Source organism: Pagrus pagrus (assembly GCF_965226575.1).
Source record: "Pagrus pagrus genome assembly, chromosome: 3".
Taxonomy (NCBI): domain Eukaryota; kingdom Metazoa; phylum Chordata; class Actinopteri; order Spariformes; family Sparidae; genus Pagrus; species Pagrus pagrus.
This window is the reverse complement of record NC_140187.1, coordinates 16,762,194-16,789,994: the sequence shown is the minus strand read 5'-3', so window position 1 is coordinate 16,789,994 and position 27,801 is coordinate 16,762,194. Positions and strand designations below refer to the sequence as shown.

The 27,801-nt window shown below is 40.2% G+C and overlaps 3 protein-coding genes across 4 annotated transcripts; 2 read left to right on the top strand and 1 right to left on the bottom strand.

Moving 5' to 3' along the window:
• Positions 1-125: 125 nt before the first annotated feature.
• cUnh1orf159 (chromosome Un C1orf159 homolog) lies at positions 126-8,291 on the top strand. The gene is made up of 9 exons (XM_084346926.1): positions 126-325; positions 1,476-1,556; positions 1,655-1,739; positions 3,253-3,348; positions 3,449-3,505; positions 3,726-3,860; positions 4,016-4,041; positions 4,185-4,209; positions 4,500-8,291. Exons 2-9 carry the CDS (start codon positions 1,485-1,487, stop codon positions 4,601-4,603), a joined length of 600 nt encoding a protein of 199 aa, XP_084203052.1. The 5' UTR covers positions 126-325; positions 1,476-1,484; the 3' UTR covers positions 4,604-8,291.
• An 864-nt stretch (positions 8,292-9,155) lies between these two features.
• perm1b (PPARGC1 and ESRR induced regulator, muscle 1b) lies at positions 9,156-15,309 on the top strand. The gene is made up of 4 exons (XM_084348496.1): positions 9,156-9,219; positions 10,729-13,493; positions 13,591-13,707; positions 13,976-15,309. Exons 2-4 carry the CDS (start codon positions 10,754-10,756, stop codon positions 14,062-14,064), a joined length of 2,946 nt encoding a protein of 981 aa, XP_084204622.1. The 5' UTR covers positions 9,156-9,219; positions 10,729-10,753; the 3' UTR covers positions 14,065-15,309.
• Positions 15,310-16,152: 843 nt separating this feature from the next.
• Positions 16,153-27,801, bottom strand: rereb (arginine-glutamic acid dipeptide (RE) repeats b). 2 transcript variants are annotated; one of them, XM_084349462.1, is made up of 17 exons: positions 27,702-27,801; positions 26,804-26,852; positions 24,771-24,895; positions 23,853-23,952; positions 23,648-23,746; positions 23,254-23,334; positions 22,993-23,146; positions 22,788-22,874; positions 22,482-22,675; positions 22,095-22,247; positions 21,697-21,807; positions 20,348-21,480; positions 19,590-19,794; positions 18,799-19,498; positions 18,567-18,704; positions 18,307-18,481; positions 16,153-17,194 (listed from the first exon to the last, which is right to left on the bottom strand). In XM_084349462.1, exons 1-17 carry the CDS (start codon positions 27,725-27,727, stop codon positions 17,161-17,163), a joined length of 3,564 nt encoding a protein of 1,187 aa, XP_084205588.1. In that variant the 5' UTR covers positions 27,728-27,801; the 3' UTR covers positions 16,153-17,160. The 2 variants fall into 2 exon arrangements, with proteins under 2 accessions (XP_084205588.1, XP_084205589.1); XM_084349463.1 differs by having other exon boundaries at positions 22,095-22,244.

Sequence of the window (27,801 nt, the reverse complement as noted above, 5' to 3'; positions counted from 1 at the left end):
GCATTTCTATTATTATCTTTAATTTTTTTCATCATTCTAATCTTGATTTCCATCTATTTATTTATCTGTATGTTTTCCCAGGCTTTTTACGCACACGGTTTTATTTTGAAAATCGTACCCGGAAGTGTCGATGCTAAATGAAAGCAGGTAGCTATGAGAGCTACGCACTGTAGGATAATCTGTGCTTGAACTGCAGGGTGTGTTGATGACAAAGCTGTCAGAAATATAAGTGACCGTCTGTTAATACCTCTGCGGCGGACCAGATCTGACGTGGGTCTAAACCGCACCTAGGAGTTTGGTCAGGCCAAAGCCTAGTGTTTGGCTGGTGAGTTAACTTTTTGTATTCCCAGATTCAGCAATGTGCAGCTGCCCAGTCTGACACTGTAAACATACTCGATAACGTAAAACAGATTTAAATGGATTAGTAAAATCAGCCTGTGTGTCGCTGACATCGTTGTTTTAGCCCTGACTGCTAGCTCAATCACGACATAACTTCATCCCAGTGACAGGTGCTAGCTAGCTAAACACCTTGGTTGTTTCCTGTACGTTGTAACTCCACTGACGTTAGCACATCAATGTCATTTCCAGAGACACTAGCTGTGTTGTTTAACTCTTTAAGTGATGAGATTTGCAGAAAGAAATGTAGGTGTAAAAGTTGAGAGTTTTAACGTAAAGGCAAGCAGAAAAGTGTATTATTTGACATTTGTTGAAGACTGCCCCCTTATATTATAAGTAAGTAAATATTTAAATGATATTTAAACTGGATGTGGGTGACTCATTTGTGTAGTTTGGATGCAGCACTGACCATTATCAGACATGTATTACATATGTAACCTAACTTCAAGGTGATTGTTAACTTGTCAAATGTATTGATTGATTATCAGCCAAGTTAAGGAAGTAGTAATTTTTATAAGAGACGGATAGAAATCCTGATGTTGCTCACTGTTACGGACATATGGAGGGGTGCAGAACATGTAAATTTACTCTAAATTGGGGCAAAAGTAGCCTGATATTGGAAAATCTATATTATTGGCTGTATATCAGTATCTGTGAAATTACCCGACTCAAAATTAGTTAAGGATATTGCAATATGGGTGCATATATGCATGTGCATGTATATGCAATAAAAGTCAATTGAAATGAGTCGCAGGGTTTTTGGGGACCAAAAATATTCACAAAACACAAAATAAAAATGTCACAGAATAAACAATCAAGTGAAACAATAAAATATCCCAATATCCCTAACTAATTTTGAGTAGTTTACTGTATATATCTCTCCGATAAATGGAGTCAATAATATCACCTAAGGTCTGCATAAATCACAGGTTAGGAACTTTTTTTTTCATATACAACAAATGTGAAATTATTGCTTCAAACAGTATTTTATTTAATCATTCTTCTTTCCTGTACTTTATGGCTAAAGGTATGTCAATGTAAGTGATGCGTGTCTAATTCAACTCTGTTTGATCTTTTAGGGTTTGAATATGGCTCTGTCATTCCTTTTGGTCTTGGCTGCAACTGTGATTCTTATCAGACCCGAGACACCCGTAACTAAGGTAGAAAATGAAAGTTACCCCAGCCAGTGGGCCGCTGTGTGCTTTGCTGAGGTTGCACTGAATTGTGACTGAATCTGTAAATGCTGTTCCGTCTGCAGGCTCTACATCAGAACTCGCTTGAGTGCTGTGGCGAGAAACAGAGAGCGAACAACTCATGTTCAAATGACACACACTGTGAACCAGGTACTGTGGATATACAGATACATATATCACGAAGAGTTATGACCTGAAAACATCACTATTATTTTATTGTCAGTTATAAATTAGTCTGAGTGAAATGATTACTTTGATAAATGGAAATACATAAAGCCTCCAAAGTCAGACTTCTGTTATTCTTTTCAGTCTTATGCTTGCTCTACTTTTGACAAGATGATGTCTTGTGCAAAATGCATCATATTTTAAAGATAAAATAACATCGTAGGGACTTTTGGACCCTACAAAGCCACTGACTATTCAATAGCTAAAGTTTAGTAAATGACAGAGTCATCTAAGTTTCAACTGAACCTACTAGATTTGTTATTTCATGTAAAATATCTATGTATTAAAAAAGTACGCTATGCTTCTCATCCATGAGTGCTAATACAGATTGATTGCATTAAAAATTCATTAAAGACATTAGCGTTGTCTTGATAATGGAATTTCTAACTTCAATACAGTACCTTGAGAAATATTGATATTCAGTACCATTTTTAATACCACAGGGAAAACTGACATTGAGGGCATAAAATCTTTAATTGTTATTAAAGATAGATATACCAAGCGTATGACATGAAACGGTATGCAACTTTTCTTTCTTTTTCTTGGCTAGTAGCAGAGAACAGCTATAGTAAACATTAAATATCACACTTTATTTCATAATCATTTGTTTTTTAATCATTAGATGAAACCTTTACAAATAATGTGTGTGTATCAACTCACTGTCGGAAAGAAGGGAGAGTGAGAAAACGCAGCTTGTACTGGTGCATTGATACAGCAAGAAAAAAAGTGCTGAAACCATTTCAAATATTCAAAATTTATATGTATTAATATTTCACTTAAAGACATAATGGCACTGAAGAGATGTATTAAAAGAATTTAAAGAGGATGTACCAAGAACAGACAATGAGTGTCGCACGCTGTACAAACATTACATAAACAATTTTTTTATGTTTTAGTTTCATTTCTCCGCTTGAAAGAAAAAGAGAAAGTATGACTGTGTTGTTGTTGGAGACAGTTTGCTCCAGCAGGCTTCAAGGACAGTCAAAGGACTGAAAAGGTCAAATAAACCGTTTCAATAAAACACATGGTGGTCCTGACAGCTCAACGCACGGAAAACACATGGAAATAGACAAAACATGCAGCATTTAGGAAAAACGCTGCAAATAGAGAAAAGACAATCACAGATTTGCTTGTGTTTCATCAATTTTTATGTATTTTCCTAAGTTGCAGTGCAAAGAGCTTTCAGGGCTTTAAACTTGAATTAGTGAGACTATTTTTTTTAATTTTATTTCAGTAAGTACCAGTCATTTTACTATAAATACGGCATATAAAGCAATCAATGTAACAGAAGTTATAATCACATAAGTTTGTCATGTTCACTTCTATCTTGTTACAATTACACTGCAGGGTGAAATGAATAATTTGTCAGGACTAGAATAGCAAAGGGCATGAAGTGTTAAATATAAAGTTAAATCTATTCTTCTTATGAATTGTTTAGGATGCTTCTTGCGTGTCCTTGAGAACAGCAACACTGTTTGCATATTCTGTGACTCAGCAGCTGTGGATCTGGAGAACATAACAGTCTGCACCTACAGTAAGGACTGGGAGCTGTCTACTGACTGTTTTTGAATACATAAAAAGCCAAATGTCATCTGTCATGTTTTTTTAATTTGACCTTTCTGTGTGTTCACTAGACTACACAGTGGAGAAGAAAAACCACACAACTGTAACTACTGTCATTCCTAAAATTGGTAAGATATCACTTCATTATTGATGGATTTACTTATTTCCTTATGTATAATTATTTGTTTCATGGCTTTACTGTAATGTGTCTGTGAGTTTAAAATATTAGAACGAACCCTGTAAATTCAGTGTCATGCAAATTTTGTTTTTCAAGTGTCTGCAGCAGCAGGTTAGCTCCTCGGCATGTTTCTAATCAACCACTTCCTGTTTCTCTCTGCCTCTGAGCAGGAGGGCCGGGTGTGGCAGCCTCTCTTCTTCTGGGAACACTGTTGATCAGCCTGTTCCTGATCCTCTCTGTTGCCTCGTTTTTCTACCTCAAACGCTCCAACCGACTCCCGGGCATCTTCTACCGCCGCAACAAGGGTAAACACTGCACAGCACAGTAATTACACAAGCAGGTTTTTGTCGAACCTAAATCAAGGAACTCCTGTTGACCCACCACACCCATTAAATCTGAGATAATGTATTTGATTTTTAGTCAAACTCAACATGTAACAACATTTTCTGTACTTTTACAGCCTTCATATTCCAACCAAGTGAGACAGTAAGTCGATTTTATCGTTTGTTCATAGTTAATCACACAACACAGAACATTTGGAGCCTTGTGTCGGGACTGTGAATGTGTTTATTGTAGTCTTGCCATACAAAAACATTATTACTGACTTCTGTTTTGTTTTTCCCTTCCAGGCGGTGATGATCCCCTCCTCGTCAGGTGAGACAGCAACAATGTCTGTTTTGAAACTGTGGCTGACCTTGCTGAACAGGTTGTAGTGTTATGCAAAGCTTTAGAGGAATGCAAAAGCAGTCAAGACATTACCCAGGGGTATTTGCAATGTTGGCACCAATGAGTAGCAATGACAGGCACAAAAGGTGATCCTGGGTTGTTCTCAAAAGCACAAACCGTACAAAAAGTTTAATGGTGCATTGAAAAAATTCAGTGCGTGTCTCCTCTTGTTTGTCAGGTGATTAAATGTTCTCGTTTGTGGTGTGTTTCCTTTGAAGTGAGGAAGCCAAGATATGTCAGAAGGGAGCGGCCCTCTGCAACATCAACGGTGAACAGTGCCATCGTACCCACCACATCCACCACTCAAGACTATAATGTGTAGGCGGAGGGATTGGAGGGCTGGTGCAGGTAGGAGAGGAGCATTGTTAGATTTTCTCATCATGTGAAGGTTCAGCGGTGTGAAGAAAGACCAGTTGACTCGTACTTAAGTGGCCAAATGTACCTGTAGCTGCTTCTGCTGCATTTTCTGTCATTTAAGAAGAGTGTACAATTGAAAACAATCAGTATCCAGTATCTAACCTTGAAACAGTCTGGGACTTGTTCATATTAAACTAGTTTTTTTACACAGTAACTCAAATATCCCAGTAAAAAAATGTTTCAGTATTTCTACGGATGGTGGTTTGTGTTTTCCTCAAGCAGCACTTCAGGGTCACTCCTTTGTTTTTAAGTCTAAACACTGTTTTTATCTGCTGTTTGACCGTTTGTGTTCAGGTGACTTAAACTTAAAGGTGCTATATGTAAGAATTTTAGTTTAAAAAATAATATCAACAGAATGTTAGGACAGTTTTTATGTCACTTCAAAGACGAATATGTATTGTGTTGCAGAGAACATCTACTGACATAGCATGCTAACCAACTAGCCTCGTGCCTGAAAACCTCAGTCCAAAGCTCCTGTGCAAGCAGTGACAACACCAACACTACGCCAGCAGTCTGGCTAGCTGCACTGCTATCTGACCTAAGTAGCTAACAGCAACTACAGTCATGGAACAGAGTACAGTTAGCAGCAGTTAGCAGTTACTCTGGTGATATGCTGCCCCTGTTTGTTGGTTGTATGAGTTCAAGAGTTAGCCAATTCTTACATATTGCACCTTTTTAAGTGATGGGTTTCATGAATATATGGCCCTATCTGTTAAGGTATAGTTCGACAATAAAGGGGAATTCCGCTATTTTTAAACCCCGGCCCTATATTTATATGTTTTAGTGTGTGAAAGTTTCATACTTAGTTTTAGAATCAGTCCAGCAGGTCAGTAGAGACATGGCTGCAATGGTTACAACATAATCCTTTCAGACAACTGAGATTGTCAGAGTTATGCATTACAAGTGCTTGTTTTAGCTGCTGACAAGCTGAGGTTATTTTTCCAAGTGTCTGACAACTTTGCATAAACAATTTATACAGAGATAGACCTTTTTTTTTTTTTCTTACCAAAAACACTAGTCTCATTCAAGGAGAACTATCGATCTAAAATCTTGCAAGAGTTGTTACAGGAAGATGGTGGTAGAAACTTGAGTCAGAGAGGAGAGGTGTTTGGAGTTCACCTCTAGAAACTGTCAGCAAGAATTTATTTCCAAAGTCATGGCTGAAAATGTAACCGATTACAACAATATAGATGACGCAACTACTGTAACCTCTCACCTCAAGAGATTTCAGAGCAAGACTTCTCCTTAAACCTTAAAAAAACAGTTCTGTCTCCTAAGGAGTCGTTTCCATATTGTTGTCAGACACTGTGACAAAAACAAGCACTTTTAGTGGACATTTCTTTGACAGTCGCAGTTGCCCCAGAGGATTACATTGCAGCTATTGCAGCTGTGTTGCAGCTGAGGCAATCTACTGGACAGAATCCAAAACTTTTGGTACGTCTGAACCATTTATAGCCAAACATGTTGATATAGGTCCAAGGTTTAAAAATACTGGAATTCCCCTTAAAGATGATAAAGTTGTTCACTCATGTTAAATGTTATATCTTTGGTAATCTGTATGAAAACTGAGGTGGAAAAAATGCCAGAGTATTTTGGCAGATGTTGTTTTTCCACTTTGATTTTTGTAGGAAACCAGATATAACGTGTTGGTAAGTAAACTTTCAAGGTGCTGTTGGGTTGATTTTGTTACACAGCCAGGCTTGTGTTTCCCCCTTGTTTCCAGTCTTTATGCTAAGCTAAGCTGTAGCTATATATTTTTTAATAGATACAAGAGTGGTGTTGATCTTCTCATATAACTCTCTCAAGTGTATTTCCCAAAATGTTGAAATGTTTAAAGCAAAGCCAGTCCACAGTCCAGTGATGATTGATGGAAGTCTTTCTTTTTAAGTTTGCAATCTCGATGTTGTTTTTCTTACGTGTGTGATATTTATTCTCAATTTGTAGTGCACTGAGTCTTACTGATTACAATGAGACCAACAGCATAAATTATGTGTGGATCGGGATATTTTGTGTAGAGTTAACGGGACCCTCTGTTATGGAGGACTGACACCAAAATCAAAAAATAACAAAATAAATAAATGGCTCAATAGATAAATTATATGCCATTAAACGCACCAAAAATGTTAAAAATAAATGTAGACATTAATTAATTTGTAACATGCTACATAAATTGATATTTCTTGTTTAAATTTGCTTCTGTATGATTTTTTCTCTGTATTAATTCCAATTTAATTTTCCATTTTATTTATTAATTTAAGTTTATTAATTAGTTTTCAAGAAAACACAAAAACAAAAATCTAAATAAATGCTTAGATAAATAGACATTTAAAAATGAATGAATGAATAAATACAATGGTAAAATTACACCTAAAATACAGAAGCAAGTTAAAACAAATATCTATTAATGTCACAAAAGTAATTAATGCCTATATTTTCTTTTTTGTATTATTTCTGGTGCATTTCATAGCTTATTTACTGATTTATTGAGCCATTTATTTATTTAACTTATTTTAGATTTTGACAGTTTCATACCTCCAGACTCTATTGATGGTTTGCTAGCTTTTTTTGCATTTTTATTATTGCATTTGTATTTATTTTGTTTGTGAGCTTAACCAAGATGAATGTATTAAATCTGCATCATGCATCATACATCACATTCTACTACACAAAGCAGAAAGATTTAAAGTCATTCTCAGCAACAAAATCGTGTCTTTTCAAAGTGATACTACAAAACAACTTCATAGAATAAAAGCATTTTTGCTCCATGAAGTAAATTTAAATCCCAATATATTTTTCTCTAAAAGCATAAAATAATTGAATCCCTGTGCACTTTATTTGTCTGAGGTCATCAGCTAATTTTAAAAAGAAATACTCTAAATAACTTGTTGCTGGTGAGTGTGATTGAGACCTTTTTGTTGTATAGATGGCAACACTATTGTTGCATGTGAACATTACTTGACTACTATTAACTTTTGCCAAATGTTGTCTGAAGAAAATGGCGTTTACTGTGTGCCATTACTGTGATAATTACTGTGCCATTATGAGCTTTAACTGCAGCCAGGAAACGTTTAGTCATGACGTGATGAATAATTGGGTATTTGAATTATATCCAGTGGCCTTTACTGTACACAAGTCTGAAACAAGACTAGTTCTGCGAGTTTTATTTGCTACATTTGATTTTATTTCTAATAGATTTCTGTCTTTAGTACACGTGAAGCCATATGAAGTGAACCAGATAAAAGGCAGCAGTCATTACATGAATATTATTTTTTTTTGCTCTGTGTTTGCTGTTGTACCCTGTTGTACAGATGACCATAAGCTGAATACATGTACATATTGTTTTATACAAATGACATATTGTTTTTGTAATGATGTACAAATTCTAGTTTCAATGCCATGAAGAATGTTCTGAAGATGTGTGTAATGTTTGGAGAAATAAAGCACCTTTCCATAACCATTGTTTCCCTCCGTGCAGTTCCAGTTACTATTCAGCTTAAACTTCATATTGTTCAAAGACAAATTTGACAAATTTTTATACTGTATATGTTTATTTTGTGATTGCTGCTGCTAATAATAAACAATGCCTCACTGTGTGCCAGACAATAATTTCTTTTTAGTTATTTTGCTGATTTAAAGCCCTTCTAACAACAAGTGTTACAAATTAGCATCTGCAATAAACACTAAATAACCGGTGACACATTATAATAACCATAATTAATAAATGGTACATTCATAGTTAATTAAACTTAGTAAAATGTTTTTCAATGTTAACAATAAAAGGCTTTAAAAAACATCTATTAAGCAGTTGTTTATTGTAAAGTTGCATCTGATGTTTATAATACTTGGTAAATGGTTAATAAATACTGCGTAGTTCAACTATAAAAAATATTTGGATGAGCTTTATAAAGTTTAAACACGTGTATAAACCTTCAGAATTGCTTAATACATTTATAAAGCATGTCATTGTTAACACTGAAATAATCTTAAGTTAAATTGTTGTCAAAGCAACAAAAAACGTTTTAAAGGTGCTATATAAATTAAGTTTATGTTATTATTATTATGTCAGTGATTAAAACAGTTTTCTAACAAAAATGTCCTAACAAATTTCATACATTATCAATGATATCAATTTTACTTTAAAGTATACTTAACATCATAAAAAAGACTTCACATTTGTGCAGATCTTATTTTAAATAGATGCCCTTATTATAGTAACAAAATGTGTCCCTGTCCTTTAACTTCTATTGTGTTAATAATGGAATTGATTATTGATCTCACCTCTGATAAATGTAAGTGGGCTTGTATTTTAAGGTACTGAAATGTCACACCTCTGGTAGCGTAGGGACGGCAGTTGCACCAAGAGCAGCTCCATGTGACTGAACATACTCCTCTATTTATAACAGCTGGGGGCCAGGCCCCAGTCTGACACATGCAAGGACAGACGGACCTCAGACCTGAAATGTCCCTGCAGGGAGAAAGTAGTGACACCTGCATACTGGACGCTTCGTCCTTCTGCCACAGGTAGGGTCCTATCTACTACAAAAACACGGTAACTAAAAGGTGCTGTATGTGCTTCATGTTGGTTGTGTTGATAATGATCATAGACAAGACCTTCGATGACTTTGACACAAGCTGAGGGTGTTTAATAACAACGTCCATTATGGTTTAGATGAAAGAGTGATCCTGATAACTCAATTAATCTTTTTGTAACAATTGTACAAAAAATGTGTTGCTCAATTTAAAATATGAGATCAACTCTCAGAGATTATTTGATTTGGCACATTTTTAAGGAAGATGATAGTGTAATGTTTATATCATATTGCATCAATGCATTTTTTTAGCACTTTAAACACTCCACTGAGTATACTGTTGAAGTTCATAGAGTATGTTGCACCCTGACATTGAACAGATGAATCTTTCATATCAGGTCATATGACTGAGAGCAGGGCCGTGGAGTATTTTGGGGTCTGTTATGAAGCTTGTGACCGCGGTGCTCTGGTGTTGCTTTGCTGCTCTCTGACGTCTTCACCTCTCAAGCTTTGAACTAATGCAGGAGCGTGTTTGCTTTCCGCACAACAGGTTCCTAATGACAGCTGATTACAAACAATGTTAAGCTTCAGACAAATGCACATTCTATATTTAACTCAGATTTGTTGATGTGACTTTAACTATAACCCAGCAGGGATATTAAGCATATGCTGCTGCATGCTGTGAGCGGCCACTATTATTATTATTTTTTATTCAAAGTACCTGAAGCTGCAGCATTCCAGCTAAAGCTGCACAACTACTCATCTAATCAAAATCACAATATGACTAAGTGCAATTTACAAAATCACAACAAGTTGCAATTTTTGTTGAAGGCAATAAAATCTTCCTGTAACAGCTTTCTCCGGTCTTTGATCAGTTTCTTATATTTGAGCCGTACATCAAGGATATAATATGGAGGTCCTTCTTCTACCTCCATGTAATAGCACAAACATGCTCCATTTTATCAAAATCAGATGCTTAAATCCTCATACATGCCTTCAGAACCTCAGGAATAGATTGATGTAAGACAGCAACAAAACATTTCAATTAGTCCGAAACACTGCAGCCAGAGTCTTTACACGATCTAAAAAGATTGAACATATAGTGTCGACACTTTAATGCTGATTTCAAAATCCTCCTTTTAACCTGTAAAGCTTTAAATCAACTGGCACCACTGGGCCACGTGCACTTTAAATAAACTGAAGTTGAAATTAAAATGTGTGACAAAGAACAGCATTATAATGAAGAACCGTAGTGCTGCAGAGATGCTCTGGCCTACAAATCTTATTTTCCGGTTGTAAGCAAGAGACCCCAACAAATGTCACATCGACATGATTTTAATTTTTTTTTTAATTCAGTGAAATTCGAAAGTTGTGATGCAAAAATGATCATCCCCACATTCATATTGACAGATACATATCCCAGTATCTGTATTAAAATAATTGCAATATGATTTTTTAACCATATATCATGCATATCTTTGTTTTCTCCCATTTTTTTCAGACTGAAGAGCATGTGAGGTATCAAAATGGATGATTTAGATCACAGCATGCACATTGCAGAGTATGACTGGACGAGCTTCTATGAAGACAGTGAGGAGTGTGGCCTGCTGCAGCCTTCGCTCGCCTGCCCCGATAACTTGAGCCTCAGTGACTCAGAGGATTCAGGGAAATCAAGCTCGGTCATTAGCACAGACCAACAGGAGCTGCAGTGGAGCCCTGCTGCAAACAGGGATGAAGCTGCAGGATGCTGCGAGGAAGAAGTGCAGATTAAACAGTCTGATCTCACCATAAAGGCAGAAGAAGACCCTGAGAGATGGGAGAAGTCTGATGTATGTCTCGACCATCCAGAGGAAAACAGATTCACCACAGAGGAGACAAACATCGCAACCACACTGCAAACTGAGCAACTTCACGTTCAGTCTTCAGACGGCGATGCGCAAACGGAGAGTGACACCTCATCCATACATGAACCTGACCCACTTTCTGGCAGCCAAACAGAACTAAATGTGAGTGAGCAGCACACTGCGGACGGAGCTGTGGGCAGTGTCGCTCTCAGAGAAGAGAAGGAGCGCTGGTTCGTGACAGTGAATGACAGTTCTGCGCGACAGCGGGCGCGCGCCTCGTCTGTGAAAAAAAAACAAAGAAAAAAAAAACTTCCTAAAAACAATCACACCCGCAGGACCCCACCTGATGAGGGCTTCGTGTCAGAGCGAATGACCAAAGATGATGATGTATCTGAAGGAGGGAGGAGGGCAGAGGACGAAACACAACTGAACCAGAATGCTGAAGAAAATCCTGAGAGCAGTCAGACGGGAGGCATTTCAGATTCAACATCCAGTGTGGAAGACAATTCATCAGACAAACTGGTAACAATAGAGAGAAACAACCATGACCCAAACAGCTCCACATCGTGTGACACAGTTAAAACTAGGGACCCTTCCCAGTCAGACAGTGTGGAGTCTGACGAGCTCGAAGACAGCGTTGAGTTCCTCTCCATGCACAGCTGCGACTCTGAAGGCTATCTGTCAGCTGCTGAATCAGTGGAGCATCTTGTCATGGACAACCAACAATGGCAGAGCTCATCATCCCTGACAAACAGCCGTCTGTTCAGCCTAACTGAGAATACTGATGCTGACAGAGAAACACAACCCTGTCCTAACAGTCTCTCCACTGACTGTGAAGGTTATGAAAGCACCGATGTTGAGCCACCCCTGACTTTTCCATCTGTTGCCCAAAGTGTTGACAAAATGCCAGATGACGCCTCCACATGTGATAACGACACACGATGCGCGCTGCTCTGCGTGCCCTCGGACACACCTGGACTCCAAAATGATGAAATGACTCTTTCAGCATCTGGTTTCTCTTCAGGAGATCAGCTTAGTCTTCCCCTCGTTCCCGATGTAATCCTCACACCTTGCCCTGTGGCCGACAGCCCCGAAACATACGCCGAAGCCACAGGCCACACTCGACCTGTGTTCGCCATTTCTGCATTTTGGGACGAAATGGAAAAACTCACCATAAATGACATTTTACAGCTCAGGATGGGTAGAAGCACACCTCTCAGCGACACAGAGGAAACAGTGACACAGAGTGAAGATGATTGCTCAAGAAATCCCAGCTCTTTGGTTGACACCGTGGAGTATAATTCATTTGATGGTGGCCTCATGGACACATCCGACGCAGCTGACTCAGACTATTTCACGCAGCCCGACGAATCCAAACCGGATCGCTCAAGCTGTGACTTCTCCACCTCTGATTTCGAAGAAGAGTATTGGCAGTTTCTAGGCGCCAGCAGGAACCCCAGTCCTGACCCTCAGAGCAAAACCCAACGAAGGACACGCGACTCACCTTTAGTTGCACGTGAGGAAGAGGAGTCCACGTGCTCTGAAGGAAAGGAGACACCTGTGCCTTCAGAGGACTTTGAAGAGGAATCTTCGGAGGATCAGGAATCAGGACCTGCGTGGCCGAGACCGATAACAAAAAGCAAAAGTGTGCGCAACGTACAAGCTCTGAACTCAGAGGGTTATTCTTTGCTTGGAGATGATGAGATCAGTCTGCTTCTCAGCGGGAGTCCATCTCTGGAGGAAAACGTGCTTTTAAAAGCCAGTGACAGCCTGGGAATGCTAACACCTGCACCTTTTCTATCCAAGGCAGACACACTGGATCAACGTACTCAAATCTCTTACCCTGACGTGTTTGAAGACTTTTTCACAGAGGATAGAGCAGAGAGAGACTCCTGCTGTGTCACTGTCTTTGATCCAGAGGACATCTCATCAGCTCCCGTGTTTGACTTCACTCTTTGTACATTCACCAATGAAACGTCGCTCTCTCTCCTCTGTGAGTCCCAGCGCAGCGAGGACAAACCCATTCCTATTTTCTCTTGTTCCCATCCTACCGTCAGAGAACTCACATTCCCAAATCCGGACTATGTTTTCCTGAGCGCAGACTTCAACGACGAGGGCGATATCTCTCCAATCAGAATGGTTTCTGGCTGTTTCTTCCAGGGCAGTGGTCCTGGGACGTCTGCAGCAGCCCCACATGGATTTCACGGCTGGAAAAGTTTGCTGTCGATAAGGAAGATCCGCTTCCACGACAAAGGTAGCATCTGGTGCAGAGGGTCCGGTGCCTGGGTGTTTCCAGGTGAGGCCGAGAAGATTATCAAAGAGAGAGCGGATGCACCAGTAACTGCGCTCGCTTCAACTCCTTCTCAGCTGTGCAGAGAGCTGGCAGTGCAGCAGAGCATTTTGGAAACTGTGCAGACAACAAGTAAGTCTAATTTCTTTTATGTACAGAACTGGATGGTGCAAAACAAAAAACCTCCAAAGCAAAACTACTTTTTTGTGCATCTTTATGTCTCTTACAGGACGAGATGGTGTCTTCTCCACACTGAAGCAGTCTGATATGTGTTTGGTCTGCATCGCCTTCGCCTCCTGGGTTTTAAAATCCTCTGATCCGGAGGCTGCTGATGCCTGGAAAGCAGGTATGAAACTCTTTGCACCGATATTCTACTAATAATAATCTACTAAAACCTTGTCTAAAAGGTGATGTCACATATTTTTGTGCACCAATCAGAGTTTAGCAGTAACAGATCTAAAATCTGATTTATTATATTTCATGTTATTGACAAACACTAACCAAGTAAAACCAAGTTTTTAGAGCTTTTAACTACTGAACATATGAGCGTATTGTATAACTTTGCAAACCGACATCCTGTTCTACAAACTAACATATTCTGAAATCCTGTTCAGCTCTGCTGGCAAACGTGAGCGCGCTATCAGCTATCCAGTACCTGCGGCAGTATGTGAAGAAGAGGAATCCTTCTCAAGATTATCCCTGAAACATACACACAAGAAGAAGATGTAATTTCCAAACATCATACCCTTGGGTCCAGCAAACTGATTATTTAAGCCTGAAGCTACTCACACGTTTTTAGTTGAAGGATATAGTCTGCAGATATAATATTCCATGAAAAGACTTCAGCCAAATATGAATCAAGCCTAATGAGTATTGTCTGTGTAACTGGAGTCTAATATAGCTTAATCCTCTGTGACAGAAACTAATGTCCAAACACGAGTGAACACAGGCACTGCAGGGTCAGTCCTACATACTTGGTCCTGGTGATGTAACTGTTCACTTGCATGTGAAGTCATGGACTGAAAACAGTGCCGTGCAATAATCATAATCAAATTGAGTGTTAGAGTTGATTAGGTTAGACGGATTAGATCCAGTGTAGGAAGAATTAAATGGCTTTAGGGTTGAGAGCCACAGACAGGATAAAGGCTGGAAACAAAACACATTGTTGGTTTTGGTCTTTTTAAGGGATGTGTTGACAAATACATAAATATAGCAGTTCACCACCTTTATTCTTTAAAGATGGAAGAATTTCAATATTGATATATGGACCATTCTGCAAGTACAGAAGCTCATACTTTTTACCACATGCTGTTTGTGAATATCCTGATGTGCCTAACACGTGGCTTTGTACGTTATTCAGCTGCAGTCAAGCTAAGTTGTATTAGAAGCTTTCTGAACAGATTCAGAGTGTAAGTCTTTGTAAAGGATAAAAAAGAGTATGAAAATGTAAAAGAAAGATTTATGTTGTATAGATTGGTATGTTGGGAAGTGATAAGCAAAGAATCAGTAGGTGTTTAAAACAGTGGCTTTTTGATCCTTTAATAATAATGTCTGCTCACAGGCTGCATGACTTTTGAGCAATTCAGTTTGTTAGTCTGAAAAAAGAAGAATATAACTCTGTGTAGCAGATTTTAGTTTTTTCTTGTTTCCTGCTAGTAATAGTTTAAAGGCCAGTGCATCTGCTGTGATGCAAAAAAGACTGTGTAAGCTTTAAGAATGGGTAATTAGTAGCTTTGCCTATTTATATATGCAAAACAATACAACTGTCCGTTGTTCTGTTCTGTTCATGTGTAGCTGCCACTGTTTACAACTCTTTTGTGTCAAGATCTACCAGCAAAGGATTGTTTTCGCAACATTTCATATCTCTTGTCAAACAAGACTGGGTTCATATGATTTTACATATATACAGATTTTGTGCAATAATGCAATAAAAAACATGAATACCCCATGCTGCTCTCTGTCCAAGTTGATGTCTGCAGGAAACTCTTATTTTCCACAATATATAAGCAGTTGCAGTTTTTAGGTGTGCCTGGCTGAAACTAATTCAGTCCAATAAAACGTTCCTGCAATAAATGCTTCAGTCATGAAGGTCATGATGTTCAGTCTTTGTTTAAACTGTTTTAGAAGTTGTTGATTGAACTGTACGATCATTTTGGAGGCAGTCATACAACTAAATTGTACTGGCAGGAGTTTCTGTTATTTTGTCCACCCTTTTTATATCACTAAGGGTGGGCTAAATAACAGAAACGCCTTCTTATAGTCCAAAGCAATCAACACCTCGCTATCATAACTTTCATTCCACCGGGGACGTTTCTCTAATGTCTCACGTGCAATGCGACTTCATACCACACTGGGAACGTTTCAGAAGCTGAGTGTCGTGCCGGCTGGATAATGTCAACCTGTTTATTTCTTCATTTTTCCTACATTTTTGGGTTTCTACCACGGGTAAGTACAGAGTTAAACGTTGTGTGTATTGTTATTGTTCTGACTTTGTTGTGCTGTAAAATGCAGAATCTGCTCAGTATGTTTAATTTAGAAAAATTAACCGGATGCTCTATGCTGTTCCTGTGTCTGACTTCCTGTCTGGCTAGATTTGCTCTGTGTGTTTCCGTCAAAAAAAGACTTCTGCAACGCTTCTGCTGAACCCACAAGCATTGTCCAGAATGGCTGCGAATGCGATGCAGATGTGCCCTGTGGAATCAGGGGTAATAAAGTGGCGACTGAGTGTATCTGTGCGTTCATGTGCTGTCAGAAGTGTTTCTTTCAAACAGAGGTCCAAGTGCAAATAGAATAAGGTGTCATTGCAGAAATATTTATTGAAATAAATATGCAATGGATACACTTTCATATTATGTCACATAAATACTGAATTTAGAAGCAGTTCTTTTAAAAAGTCCATTAAAATTTAATTTCTGTCCAATTCAGTTATTCTCATCAAAACAATGTAAATACATCATTCTAATCAAACTTTCTGTCTGTAGCGACAGATCATGGTCCAATTACTAATCATCTTACCTTATAATACGTATACTGTTTTAGCTTATGATTTACTGCTATCGTGCTGAATCAAGGGTCAAGTGTTCACATCTACTGCTATATCAATAGTACTCATTCATATAGAATATTGTGAACATGTAATATTTACAGTCTCAAAAATGAGCGAATAAAAGCTTCGGTTATACTGTGAAAAGATATCTTGATATATAAAACTTTAGGATTTAGACAAATATTTAGCAGATTTAAGAGTAAAACCAACCTCTACTAATCTTTCAAAGTCTAAACACCACAATGCAACTTGCTACTCTAGTTTGGTGAAAAAAATGAGGACTGAGTCATGCTAGGTCGATACAATCATTCAAAACACTGATTTAAATGTCATTCTGTACAAGGAAATCATTTAGAAACCATAGGGATATTTAAACTTAACACCAAAGTCAGTCTGTTTTCATATCCTTTATAAGAGCTGTGTTTTAGCAAATTAATATCACTGCATATGAAACCGTTTTACAGTTTGTTAGAGAAAATCTGTCACTTTAAATCTCACACGAATGGGTGAGATTGTTCCTTTTATTTCAATAATAAAACTAGTATAAAGTTTTAAGCGATATGAAAATCTCAGACGGACTTTGACAGTCCCATTAAGTGCTGAACGAGGAATGCACATAAAGATCCACAAAGGTTTTTTTTCTAAAATATATTAAAACAAAAAACGGACACACAAATATTCTCTTACAGTCTCAAAAGTACACAGTATCCTATTGGGTGTATTGAGTGTTGGGTTTCATGCACCACCTGGAACTCAAGATGGCTTGTCACCTTCTTTCTTCAGACGGCTTTAGGAAAAAAAAAAAACAGAAACAGAGGTAAGTAAACACTCGGACTGTGAGACACTTTCATTTTCATTTTAATGAAGCTATGTAGAATGAATTAGGCTCCATCGTGGGGCAAACGTGCAAGGAAAACAAACTCGGAGCAAATACTATGAGGTATATTATGAAATCCCATTAAGCTGCATAGCTGAGATAATAATGAAATGATCTTTATTTATAATCATTAAGAGTATATACATGCGTGTCACTCATACACTGTGTGTTCGGGATAGACCAATTACCAGTCTGGCCGTGTATCGGGCCAATACTTAGCAATTTTCCGATATCGGTGGCAATACAATTTTAAAAAATAGAAAAACAAAATTATTCTGGTGCAACATCCTCTGACTGTAGATGCCCCGCCCACAATACCACCTGATTGGTTACACGTCACAAGTAATGGCCAATCAACACTGAATAATCTGAATCTGAGAAGTAATTTAAGTTATTAAATTAATGTAATAGTGTGGAAGTTAAAAAGTATCAGAAAATGGAAATACTCAAGTAAAGTTCCTCAAAATTGTACTTAACTACAGTACCTAAATTGTACTTCCATCCCTGGTTATTTGAAATTTTGACAGCAAGATTTTAATCTTTACTTCAAATGTATATCAGTTCCAGATATAGATTATTGGACTGCTTGATTACTTATAATCGGTATCGCTATCAGCCCTGAAAAAACAATATGGGCCAATCCGTAGTGTGTACCCTTTCAGCCTAACAAATGTGCTGAATGCAATTCCTTCCTCAAAACATTTGCTAAGCCATTTTCTTGAGAGTCAATCTTGTCACTTATTAATGACAGTTTAGATGCCAACTTTATTACTGAGATCTGGAATTAATTGAACTCTGCAAGAACCGGCCTTACAACAAAGTACATGTTGTAACCACATTAGCAATCAAACAAGTTTTAAGTGCCAGAGTTTAACTGTATTATGGGCTATTAAGTCCTACTAAGCTGCATAACTATGATAATGAGATGCTTTTAAATCACTGAAGGATGAGTTTTTCTTTATCTTGAATCCCCCCCACACACATGCATGGACTGCACAGTCCAAACAAAACAGAAACCTCACCTGTAATAATCCTCCTGACTCGGTAGAGGCCCTCCATGCAGGTGATGCCCATGCAGCCACTGCTGCTCCATGGCCATCCTCTGAAGCTCTGCAGACTGAGCGTGCATGGCCTGGAGCTGGTGAGCAGCAGACATCTGAGGGATCGGGCCCTGCAGCTCTCGTGGATATGCAGCTCCTAAAATGTGAGAAGACCAAATTCAGAGGAGCTGAACTCAGAGAAGAGCTGACGTGTGAGTAAGTTAAGAGTTGAGATTACGAACCAAACAGTGGGTGGCGCAGCATCTCGTGATCATGAGGAAGATCGCTGAGTAAAGCGTTGGGGATTGGTCCACCAGGGAAAGGGAACCGGGCCAAACGTGGTCCTGCTGCCAGGGGGTCCAGAGGATGAGGGCCTTGACCTGGATGAAGAGATAAATTATTCAGTAAACGGAGATCAACTTCACACCACCGGATGTATTACTGCTGACGAATTAAATTAAAGTGCAACCTCACCTTGACCGAGCGGATCCTGTTGGTGCAGGTGGAGGTGCGAATGAATGTGAGAGTGCTGGTGATGATGCGGCGTCACATTGAGCATCTGCAGCCTGGCAGCGGGGTCAGCCACAGACGCCATCCTCTCCGCATGAAGCCGCTCAGCAGTGAGCCGCTCTGCGTAACTCAGCTCAGGACGCATCTGAGGTCCAGCAAGTGCCATCCTCTCCCGCTCCAGATGGTTCAGCCCAGGATGGAAGGGTGCAAAGTGGTGGGGAGGCCCGGGTATGTGGGGGAGAGCGATTGCCCCATGTCTGGCAAAGTGCTCCATGGGGTTGGCCGAGGGATGTAAGGTTTCCATGTCTGGGGGCTTGATCTCAAAGCCAGGCTTCATCCTCTCGCGGAGCTCCCTCTCTCTGAGGTTCCTCAACTCACGCTCTCGCAGGCTGGGTTCAGCGCTGTACAGGCCAGGCATGTGGTAGGCCAGCAGGGGGTCTCCAGGGCCCAGAGACACATAGAAAGGGTGGTTGCGGTTGGTGGGCGACATGACATGGGGTCGGGCGTATTCACTGAGGGTGCGCAGGGCAGGTGTATCAGGGCCGATGTAGGGGGGCACGGCAGCTACAGTGGTGGGCGGCTGCTCGAACGAGGGCCGTACGTGACCCTGGACCGTCATCTGAACCTCACTCATACGACTGTCATGGGAGGAGCTGGAGGCTCTCTGTAGGTAAACACAGCACGTGAGAAAACTCATGAATGTTTTGTGACGGACAAGAAGTAAAAAAAAGGAATAAAGAGAATGTTGCACTCACAGCATTTCTGTCTGCCTCCCTTTCTCTCTCCCTCTCTCTGTCTTTCTCCCTTTCGCGTTCTTGCCGAGCACTGAGCTCAGCCTCCCTCCTGGACTTTTCCACAGCCTCCTCCCTTTTCTTGGCCAGCTTGGAGGACGACAGTGGAGTGAAGAACAGGTCTGTTCTGGCACAGGAGTTGTAACCACGATCAAAGTGTTTGATAAACCTGAGAGAAACAACAGATGTGCATTAGTGAGTTTGACTAATAAACTTCATTCACACGAAAAAGCAACATGAATCATTCAAAGGTTGAGGAGCTGTTGGCGCTATAAGAAAATGATGTTTAATGTTTATTTGTTTTTGAGTTCATTTACATTTAAATAAAAATATGAAGCCACATAAACATTGTATCATTGTACTTTATCAGCTTAAGAGCTGGATATTTTCCTCAGAAGGTGGTGTAGACCAAAACAGAGCTAAAAGTAGAGTGAATATTGGACTCGCATTCATCAAGCAGACACAAACTCTCAATGAATGCTAATGTTCCTCTATATCTGAAAGATTTGCAAGTAGGCAACTGTCTGCTAAAAAAATCCATATATGAACTCATTAAAAAAACATTTATCACAAGTTTAAATTGAGTGCTTTATTTGAAACATCTGACTGTGTTGCTTTCTATATTTTAAGTAAAATGTAGTACAGTACAGAGGAATGTCTTAACCTTCCAATTTTTTTCAAGAAAAGCAACACACTTCAGATTCTCTGTCCTCAAAACGTACCGTGCAGATTGGCTGGCATGGCTCGCCATGTTGATGATTGTGGGCTCTGGCGAGGGGCTCCGAGGTGGGGACGGTGGGCTCTCAACCTCTTCTATCTCATCCAGTGGCTCTTCTTTAATCTGAATTTGTGAACCACCTGCTGTGGTGCCCGCCGAGGGTCTCAGTGGAAGAGGCGGGAATGACGGCTGGAGGCTCGGGACGGGGCCAATAGCAGAAGATGTAACAGAGGTGAGAGGGTGTGATGCTGCAGCAGGTGGGTGAGAGGAGGTCATGCTTTTTCCAGGGTGGGTTTGCACCTGAGAGATCACTGGAAGCTGGGTAGAAAGTGACTGCATCGGCAAAGGCTGTGGCATGAGCTGGAGGGGGGGAGGGGGTGCGCCCGGAGGATGCTGGTTGGGCAGAGCGTTGAGGGGCTTTAGAGCAGGGGGAGGGGGGAGATTGGAGGGCATCTGAGGGAAAGGTGTTGCAGACTGGTGTGGCATCTGTTTGTGTGAAGGTGGAATTGGAGTGGTGGGAGGAGGCTTGATCTGTGGGCCAGACAGAGGAGGCTGTGGGTGCTGAGACTCCCGAAAGAAGGGCGGTGGTCGCTGGGGGGCTTGAGGTGACGGGCCATGAAGATGGGCAGAGTTAAGAGCAGGTGGGACCTGAAATGCCGGAGAAAGAGGAGAGTCCTGACCAAGTGCTGGCGGAAGAGGTGGTGGACCCGGAAGAGAGTGAGAGGCGGGCTGCGGTCGGCTGTTGGGGCCCACTGCAGCAGCTGACTGACCAGCGGCTGGCTGAGGAGGGTCTGGAGAAGGAGGAGGGGGGCTCTGAGCAGGATCCGCAGAAGAGCTGCTTAGTGTTGGTTGAGCAGTGATGGGAGGGCCCTGAGAGGGGAGCGCCTGTGGGACCGGTGTGTCAGCCAACACAGCAGCAGGAGCGACAGGCTCTGATGGGACACCGTTCGGCTGAGCGGATGAGTCAGAGTCGCTCTCGTTGCCCTGCTGAGGGCTGGGGATGCTTGGAGAGGAGCTGCGGTTGTCCTGATCGATGTCTTTGGTGTCACTGCTGCCATCGTCCTGAGCACTGCGGCTTTCTGAAGAGCTCTCCTCCTCCACCTCTGCCTCTCCCTCTGACCGTGAGCCCTGTGGATCCTGGAGGAACAAACAAATGATGTTTATTATTATTATAGAACTCTCTTTCCAATAAGGAGGTAGCTCCTTAAACCCTGAAACTCACTGAATCTAAGACTGATGAATTTTCTACAGATTTAATTCACAAAAGAAGACATTTACAGCCCGTGCTGCACAAAATGTAACAAATGCCATCTTTAATGAATGTCATTATTTGACATGAAGAGTCCGTCTCACCTGTGTCTTCGGCCTTTTAGGTGTAACCTTCTCAGGCTCATCAGGCTCTTGAGCAGGACTCTCTCGTACACGTTTCGTTGTCTTTGGTGACGTAACCTCCTCTTTTATCTTCTGTGTACACAACATGATATTTACACTGAGGTGTTATTTACTGGCAGAAGGCGATTTTGTATTTGTGAGGGTGCTGTGGGGGCTGTTGAGGTTAGTTGCAGCTGTTTGTGTAGCATAATTAAAAGCAGCGACAGTCTCTTCCATTCTAGCATCTTCATTCCTGAAATGCAACTAACTGCAACCAAACAGCCCGACCACAAAAAAGTAAACCCAGCCAGCCTGATAAGATAATGTCATACAGGTGCCACATGTACGTGAATATGAAATGCTTAGATTTTCTTGCATACCTTGTTTGTCTTCCTGTTGGATTCATTCTTATTATCTGTGGAAGACGATCTCAGGGTTGCTCCACTCGGAGAGGGCTGGCTGCTGGACTGCTGATCCTCGCTGTTAGGGGAGCCTGTGAGCCTCCTGTGGCCACTTCTTAAAGATGACAGCTGCTTTAAAGAGAAATATTCAGTAGTTAATATTGTTAAAACACAAGAGAGAAATTAATGTTTTTGTGATGGAAAGGTGAAACAGCATTGGTCTGGTTGAATGAGGATGTAAAATCTGATTCCTGCTGCATTTAATAAAGGCATTTTGATAACAAAATTGCATTTTCTTGAAAAGTTATTATTTTTTATTACTAGTAATAAAGATAAGTGTGACTGATCCGGCTGCCTCAGGCTTACAGGTGCTCTGCTTCGCCGTGTCCTCATGCCATGCTTGCTGTTCACTTCTTCTTCCTCTTTAACAGGTTTAAACATGAACGGAGCGCCTGCAGATTTTGGAGCTGGTGGCAGACATCCATGTTTATTTTCATATGTGCGACAAGGTGTGCACAGCAACGGGTTGTCTCTTCCCCCCTGGTGCCAATCTTTCGAACCTGTTTAAGAGAATGTTCCCATGATATGATTTACAGTATTAAAAAAAAATATTATATGAAAACCTGAACTCTGCCCCATGTTATAAATCAAAGATAAATAACATGTACTCACTTGTTGCACCACAGTGGCTGCAGCTCTTGATTTCCTGTTCACTGTCTTCACTGTCAAGATCATCCTCGCTGGCAGAACTCACATCCACTGCAAAGGAAAATATCAGCCTCGATCAAGTTCAGCTCATATGAATGCCACACTTTGTGACCACACATAAGAACAAAATTCACTGACAAGTAAAAACGGCAACACACAAAGTGCTCACCTGAATAATTTCTTGATGGGGTGTTGACAGGAGCTGCCGCAGAGCGAGTCTTTGCTTTGCGAGAGGATGGCTGTCGCCGTTGCTGTCGGTAAGCTCTTGTTCCTGCAGCCTCGGGAGTTTTCTTCCAGTGGTAATAGAAAGTGATCAGCTCCCCCTGATTAAAAAGAACACATGAAATTTAGGATCAATTCAAGTTGTGTTTTGAATCAAAAATATGGCATTATCAATTGTTCTATACGAAAAAACATGGTGTTCACTTACAGTCTTTTTGCTGGGCAGAAAGTCTTTCCGAATGCGGAAGAAATTTTTTCCATACTGCCTCAGGCCTTTGATGAAGCGTTTCTGTCAGGAAAAAAGAAGGGAGAGTAGTGGTGGATAAAATGAAATGACATGCAGTTGCAACACAAAAGATTCCGGTACAGACAATGTTCATCTAGTGATATAAAGCTGCGTTTATTAGACACGTCTAAGATGTGATTTCCTATTTAAAACTACAGCACCTGTTAATAAACACTATTTTACTGCAGGCTTGTATCATATCAAATAGTGTTTTAGCAACAGTCGGTGAAGATAAATAAACTGCCAAATTACTGAATTTTTGTTGAACATGTCAAGTAGAGCTAAAGCTAGCTAAAAGTGGCTCAAGCCGTCTCACCATATCATCCTCCGACCAGCATTTCTCAATGAGCTTCGGAAGAGGCTTCTTAACCAGACGCTGGAGAGCTTTCGCTGCATCGTAGTGACTTGCATGTAGCTAGAAGTGAGAGAAAACAAGAGATGCTTGTGACTCTGCAATCCAATATTTATGTTCTTTAAATTGACTGGATATTGATGAACATGATGCGAGCTGTGCTCCTCACCATGTTGAGTGCGTTGAGTGTGGTATCATCGCGGGATGCTGCTAAACATCCGTCCTCCGTGGAGCCGCCATCACACATCCCTGCAAACGCTGCCATGCTCCTTGGAGAAATAAAACAAAATCAATATTAAGTGTGCATTTTCTCACTTGTCACTGCCCAAATTCAAACCCCATTTCACTGCTGTGTGGCTTTTAAGAAATCAGGTAAATAGAGAAAGCAGACAATAACCAGGCTGCTTAAGAGCAAATAGACCTCAACCTTGTCCCGCTGGAGCTGCTTATTCAACAGTTTTTTAATTAACACAAAAAGTGATAAATGGAAAATGTGTTTGAAGCCCTGAATGAACACATTAAACAACCAGTCATCCATTGTGGTGCAAAGATTTCAAATGAGAAAGTACACAACTGGGACACAAATCATCTTTCAACTGATTTTATGTATTGAAACCAGCTAAAAAAGGAGATTAACCACAAAGGTTTCACCTTTTTCCAGAACAAGACTGGTTAACACTTTAGATTAGGGAACACATATTAACCATGAACTAGTTTCTTATTAGCTTATTCTTATTAAGTGGTTTACAACAACTCCCTAACTCACTATCAATAAGCAGTGATTAGGAAGTTATTGAGGGAAAACTCTCACAGTAGTTAATGGCCTAGTAGTTGCAGAATATGATCATGCAGAATAAGGCATGAGTAAGTGATTTATAATGGCTTAAAAACAGCCAGTATGCTACTAATATGCATACTAATAAGAAACTAGTTCATGGTTAATATGAGTTCCCTAATCTAAAGCGTTACCGACTTGTTTTTCAAGTACTTCCCCATTTGTGACACTTTCCTCACTACTGCTTAAAATGATTGATGACTCAAGACTGATAGTACCAGTGGTTTGAAGCAATATAGTACAGACACTGACCTGGCAGCTCTGAGGTACATGAGAAGGTCACAGTCATTGACCCCAGGTGTCCACATCAGCTCCTCGCTCTCTGTTTGAGTCTGTAGAGCAGGAGCGGGCCACGGCTGCAACTCTGGAAGCTTGGCCTGCGGGGCAACCAAAGAAAAGACAAAAACCAGCAAACACTCATCAGACCACCTCGAAGACAAGCAACTGAATGTCCTGCTGAGATTTATGCTTCATAAAGTGCCATTACTGAGCAAAATCGAGGCAGTTCTTTTAAATTGCACTATGCATAAAATGTACAAAAGAAATTGAAAACAGTTATTCAGCTGTCAAAATGTATGTATTCATTATCACAATATGTAATTAAAGTAAGAAAAGAAAGACAGCTGCAGCTCGTCCAGAATGCTGCTGCCAGAGTCCTCATTAAAACCAAGAAGGCTGCGCACATTACACCCATTCTTGACTCACAGCACTGGCTTTCTGTCTGTCAAAGGAAATGTTCTGAAATCTTTTCTATAAAACACTAAATGGTCTTGGGCTACACCTACATTTCTGATTTATTAGTATGCTACAAAGCATCCAGACCCCTCGGGTCATCTGGGACAGGTTGACTCAGTGTTCCCAGGATCAAAACAAGGCAAGGTGGAGCAGCTTTAAGTTTCACCGTTGCCCACCTGTGGAACAAGTTTCCTGAATACCTGAGGTTTGCTAAAACTGTCAGCTCATTTAAACCAGGGCTTAAAACATTACTGTACTTTCATATAATTAGGATTATGATATGATTATGATTAATAACTTGTATCTGTAACTTTGTATTTGCTTTTGTTATTTTTGTCTTTTAAAAAGACATGTTAAACATTTCTTAATGTCTTGTTGGAATGCATGTCTATGTCCCTGTAAAGCACTTTGAAAGCCTTGTGTCTGAATGGTGCTACATAAAAAAAACATGAATACATGTTGCCTATGACGGAGATGCATTCAAACAGACAGAATGATTTACTAATTATTTAGATATCTGATTTAATGCCGATGTGATATCCAGAGATTAAATGTAAGTAAGTGTATTTACTCAAGTACTGTACGTAAGTAATATTTTCATGTACTTGTATTCGAGTATTTCCATTTTTTGTTACTTTATACTTCCACTCCAGCACATTTTGGAGGCAAATATTGTACTTTTTACTCCACCACATCTATCTGACAACTTTAGTTACTAGTAACTTTGCAGATAAAATGCTGCATCACAACCAAAGCAGCACATTTTAAAATTAATCAATTTTATTTTCAATTGTTATTAAAATAAGGAACAATATACTAGTTTGTTACCATGCACACATGACAACACTTCACCAGTCTGTGAAGTGAAACCAAATACACATGTGTGTATTTTCTTGTTGTGATTTGATAAAAGTCATCTTATTGATATTTCTTTTCACTAGTCTTTATTTGCATATGTTTGGAATTGTGGTGATCCAAAGGTAACGGAAAGTAATCCAGTTACATTACTTCAATGGTTGTGATACTTGGATTGTGTTACTGACTAAATTTTTTTAACAGGTAATTAGTAACTGTACCAGAATACATTTTTAAAGTTACCCTGCATACATGTAAATAGATGTGTAATTTAATTTTAAGTGTAGATAATTTTTTACTTTTCATTAAAGGGACTTGCATTTCTATAGCACTTTTTTCCAGTTCACTGACTGCCCAAAGTGCTTTACCATACACACACACACACACACACACACACACACACACCGTGGTTTCAGTATCTTGCTCAAGGACACGAGGATTTGACATGCAGCCGGAAGATCTTGGATACTGGATGACCTGCTGTGCCTCCTGAGCTATGGCCGCCCCTACTATAATAACTTATTCACATTTAATACCAGATACTTTCAGATTTTAACTCAAGTACAATTTGTAGGGGTGATTTTAACTTTTATGCAATATTTTAACATATCTTCACTTTAACTCGGGTATAATTTTGGGTACTTTTTTTACAACACTGGTGATATGAGTGACGTTTTAGTTGGAGCAGTGTGTACCTGATGACTTGGTCCCACTCTTATCTCGCCCTGTGTGCTGTTCAGGCTCCTGAAATAAACAAAAAACAACATCCCATGTGCATCAGTGTTTACGATCATACATGTAATTGTTCTCATAGGTAAAGACAGCGTGCTAACTGTAAATACCACCTGTTAATTAGCGGGTAATTAACGCTGTACAGTGTGCACAGAGACGGAAGATCAATACGTGTATAATAACTTGGCTGTGGTGAGTGCAGCTCCCCTCCCTCTGCGCTGTGATTTCATCCCGCCCCTCCATCACTGCGAACCAATCTGAGCCGTGACCTGCGACGTTTCCTTATATTACATGAATGAAACCCGACGCTAGCCACCGCAAAAGACTGTCAATCAATCATACATGAGCTGCTAATTTTTACGGTCACCATTACGAGAACAGTGTGTGCTACTTGGGAGCTCATAACAGGTTGACAGCTGCTGGTGGCTAACTGTTAGCTAAAGTATGCGATCAATAATAAACATCAATGTTAGCATGCACAACATAACGTTACACACGCATACAGCGATAACGACCCACGTCTATACACGTCAACCCCGACGGCAATAACAGCCGATTAATTAAGCAGCGATGCATGACGTTAATCTGCTTTGGTGACACTATTTAACATAATGGCTGCAAGGTACAATAAAGCGAGCAGAAAGGCGTTTTACCAACGGGAGCTGCTTGCTAGCTGCTAACGAGACAGTAACATTACGCCGTTATTTGGCTAGCTTGTTAGCCAGACACGAACTTCGTGACCACTGACACTCCGACTATTTCATACAAACGGCTCTCAAAGTAACGCCGCAAAACACCGAAACACGCATTTAATACGTGGCGACTAACATGCAAACGCAAACGGTAAGTTAATCAAGTTACCTCCGCGGACTGAACAGGTCGTCCATGTCGAAGGATGTTTGGATGTGGCTTGTTGACACTACGCAGCGCAGTGGGCGATACACACACAAACTATGCGAAT

Excerpts from the sequence above, each read along its gene's own strand:
- cUnh1orf159 (XM_084346926.1), top strand. The coding sequence starts at position 1,485 with ATGGCTCTGTCATTCCTTTTGGTCTTGGCTGCAACTGTGATTCTTATC. Across the intron at positions 1,557-1,654 it reads CCGAGACACCCGTAACTAAG|GCTCTACATCAGAACTCGCT; the intron begins GTAGAAAATGAA and ends TTCCGTCTGCAG. Across the intron at positions 3,861-4,015 it reads CTTCTACCGCCGCAACAAGG|CCTTCATATTCCAACCAAGT; the intron begins GTAAACACTGCA and ends GTACTTTTACAG.
- perm1b (XM_084348496.1), top strand. The coding sequence starts at position 10,754 with ATGGATGATTTAGATCACAGCATGCACATTGCAGAGTATGACTGGACG. Across the intron at positions 13,494-13,590 it reads GGAAACTGTGCAGACAACAA|GACGAGATGGTGTCTTCTCC; the intron begins GTAAGTCTAATT and ends TGTCTCTTACAG. Across the intron at positions 13,708-13,975 it reads TGCTGATGCCTGGAAAGCAG|CTCTGCTGGCAAACGTGAGC; the intron begins GTATGAAACTCT and ends AATCCTGTTCAG.
- rereb (XM_084349462.1), bottom strand. The coding sequence starts at position 27,727 with ATGGACGACCTGTTCAGTCCGCGGAG. Across the intron at positions 22,875-22,992 it reads CCCATCAAGAAATTATTCAG|TGGATGTGAGTTCTGCCAGC; the intron begins GTGAGCACTTTG and ends TTTCCTTTGCAG. Across the intron at positions 22,676-22,787 it reads CAGCCACTGTGGTGCAACAA|GTTCGAAAGATTGGCACCAG; the intron begins GTGAGTACATGT and ends TCTCTTAAACAG.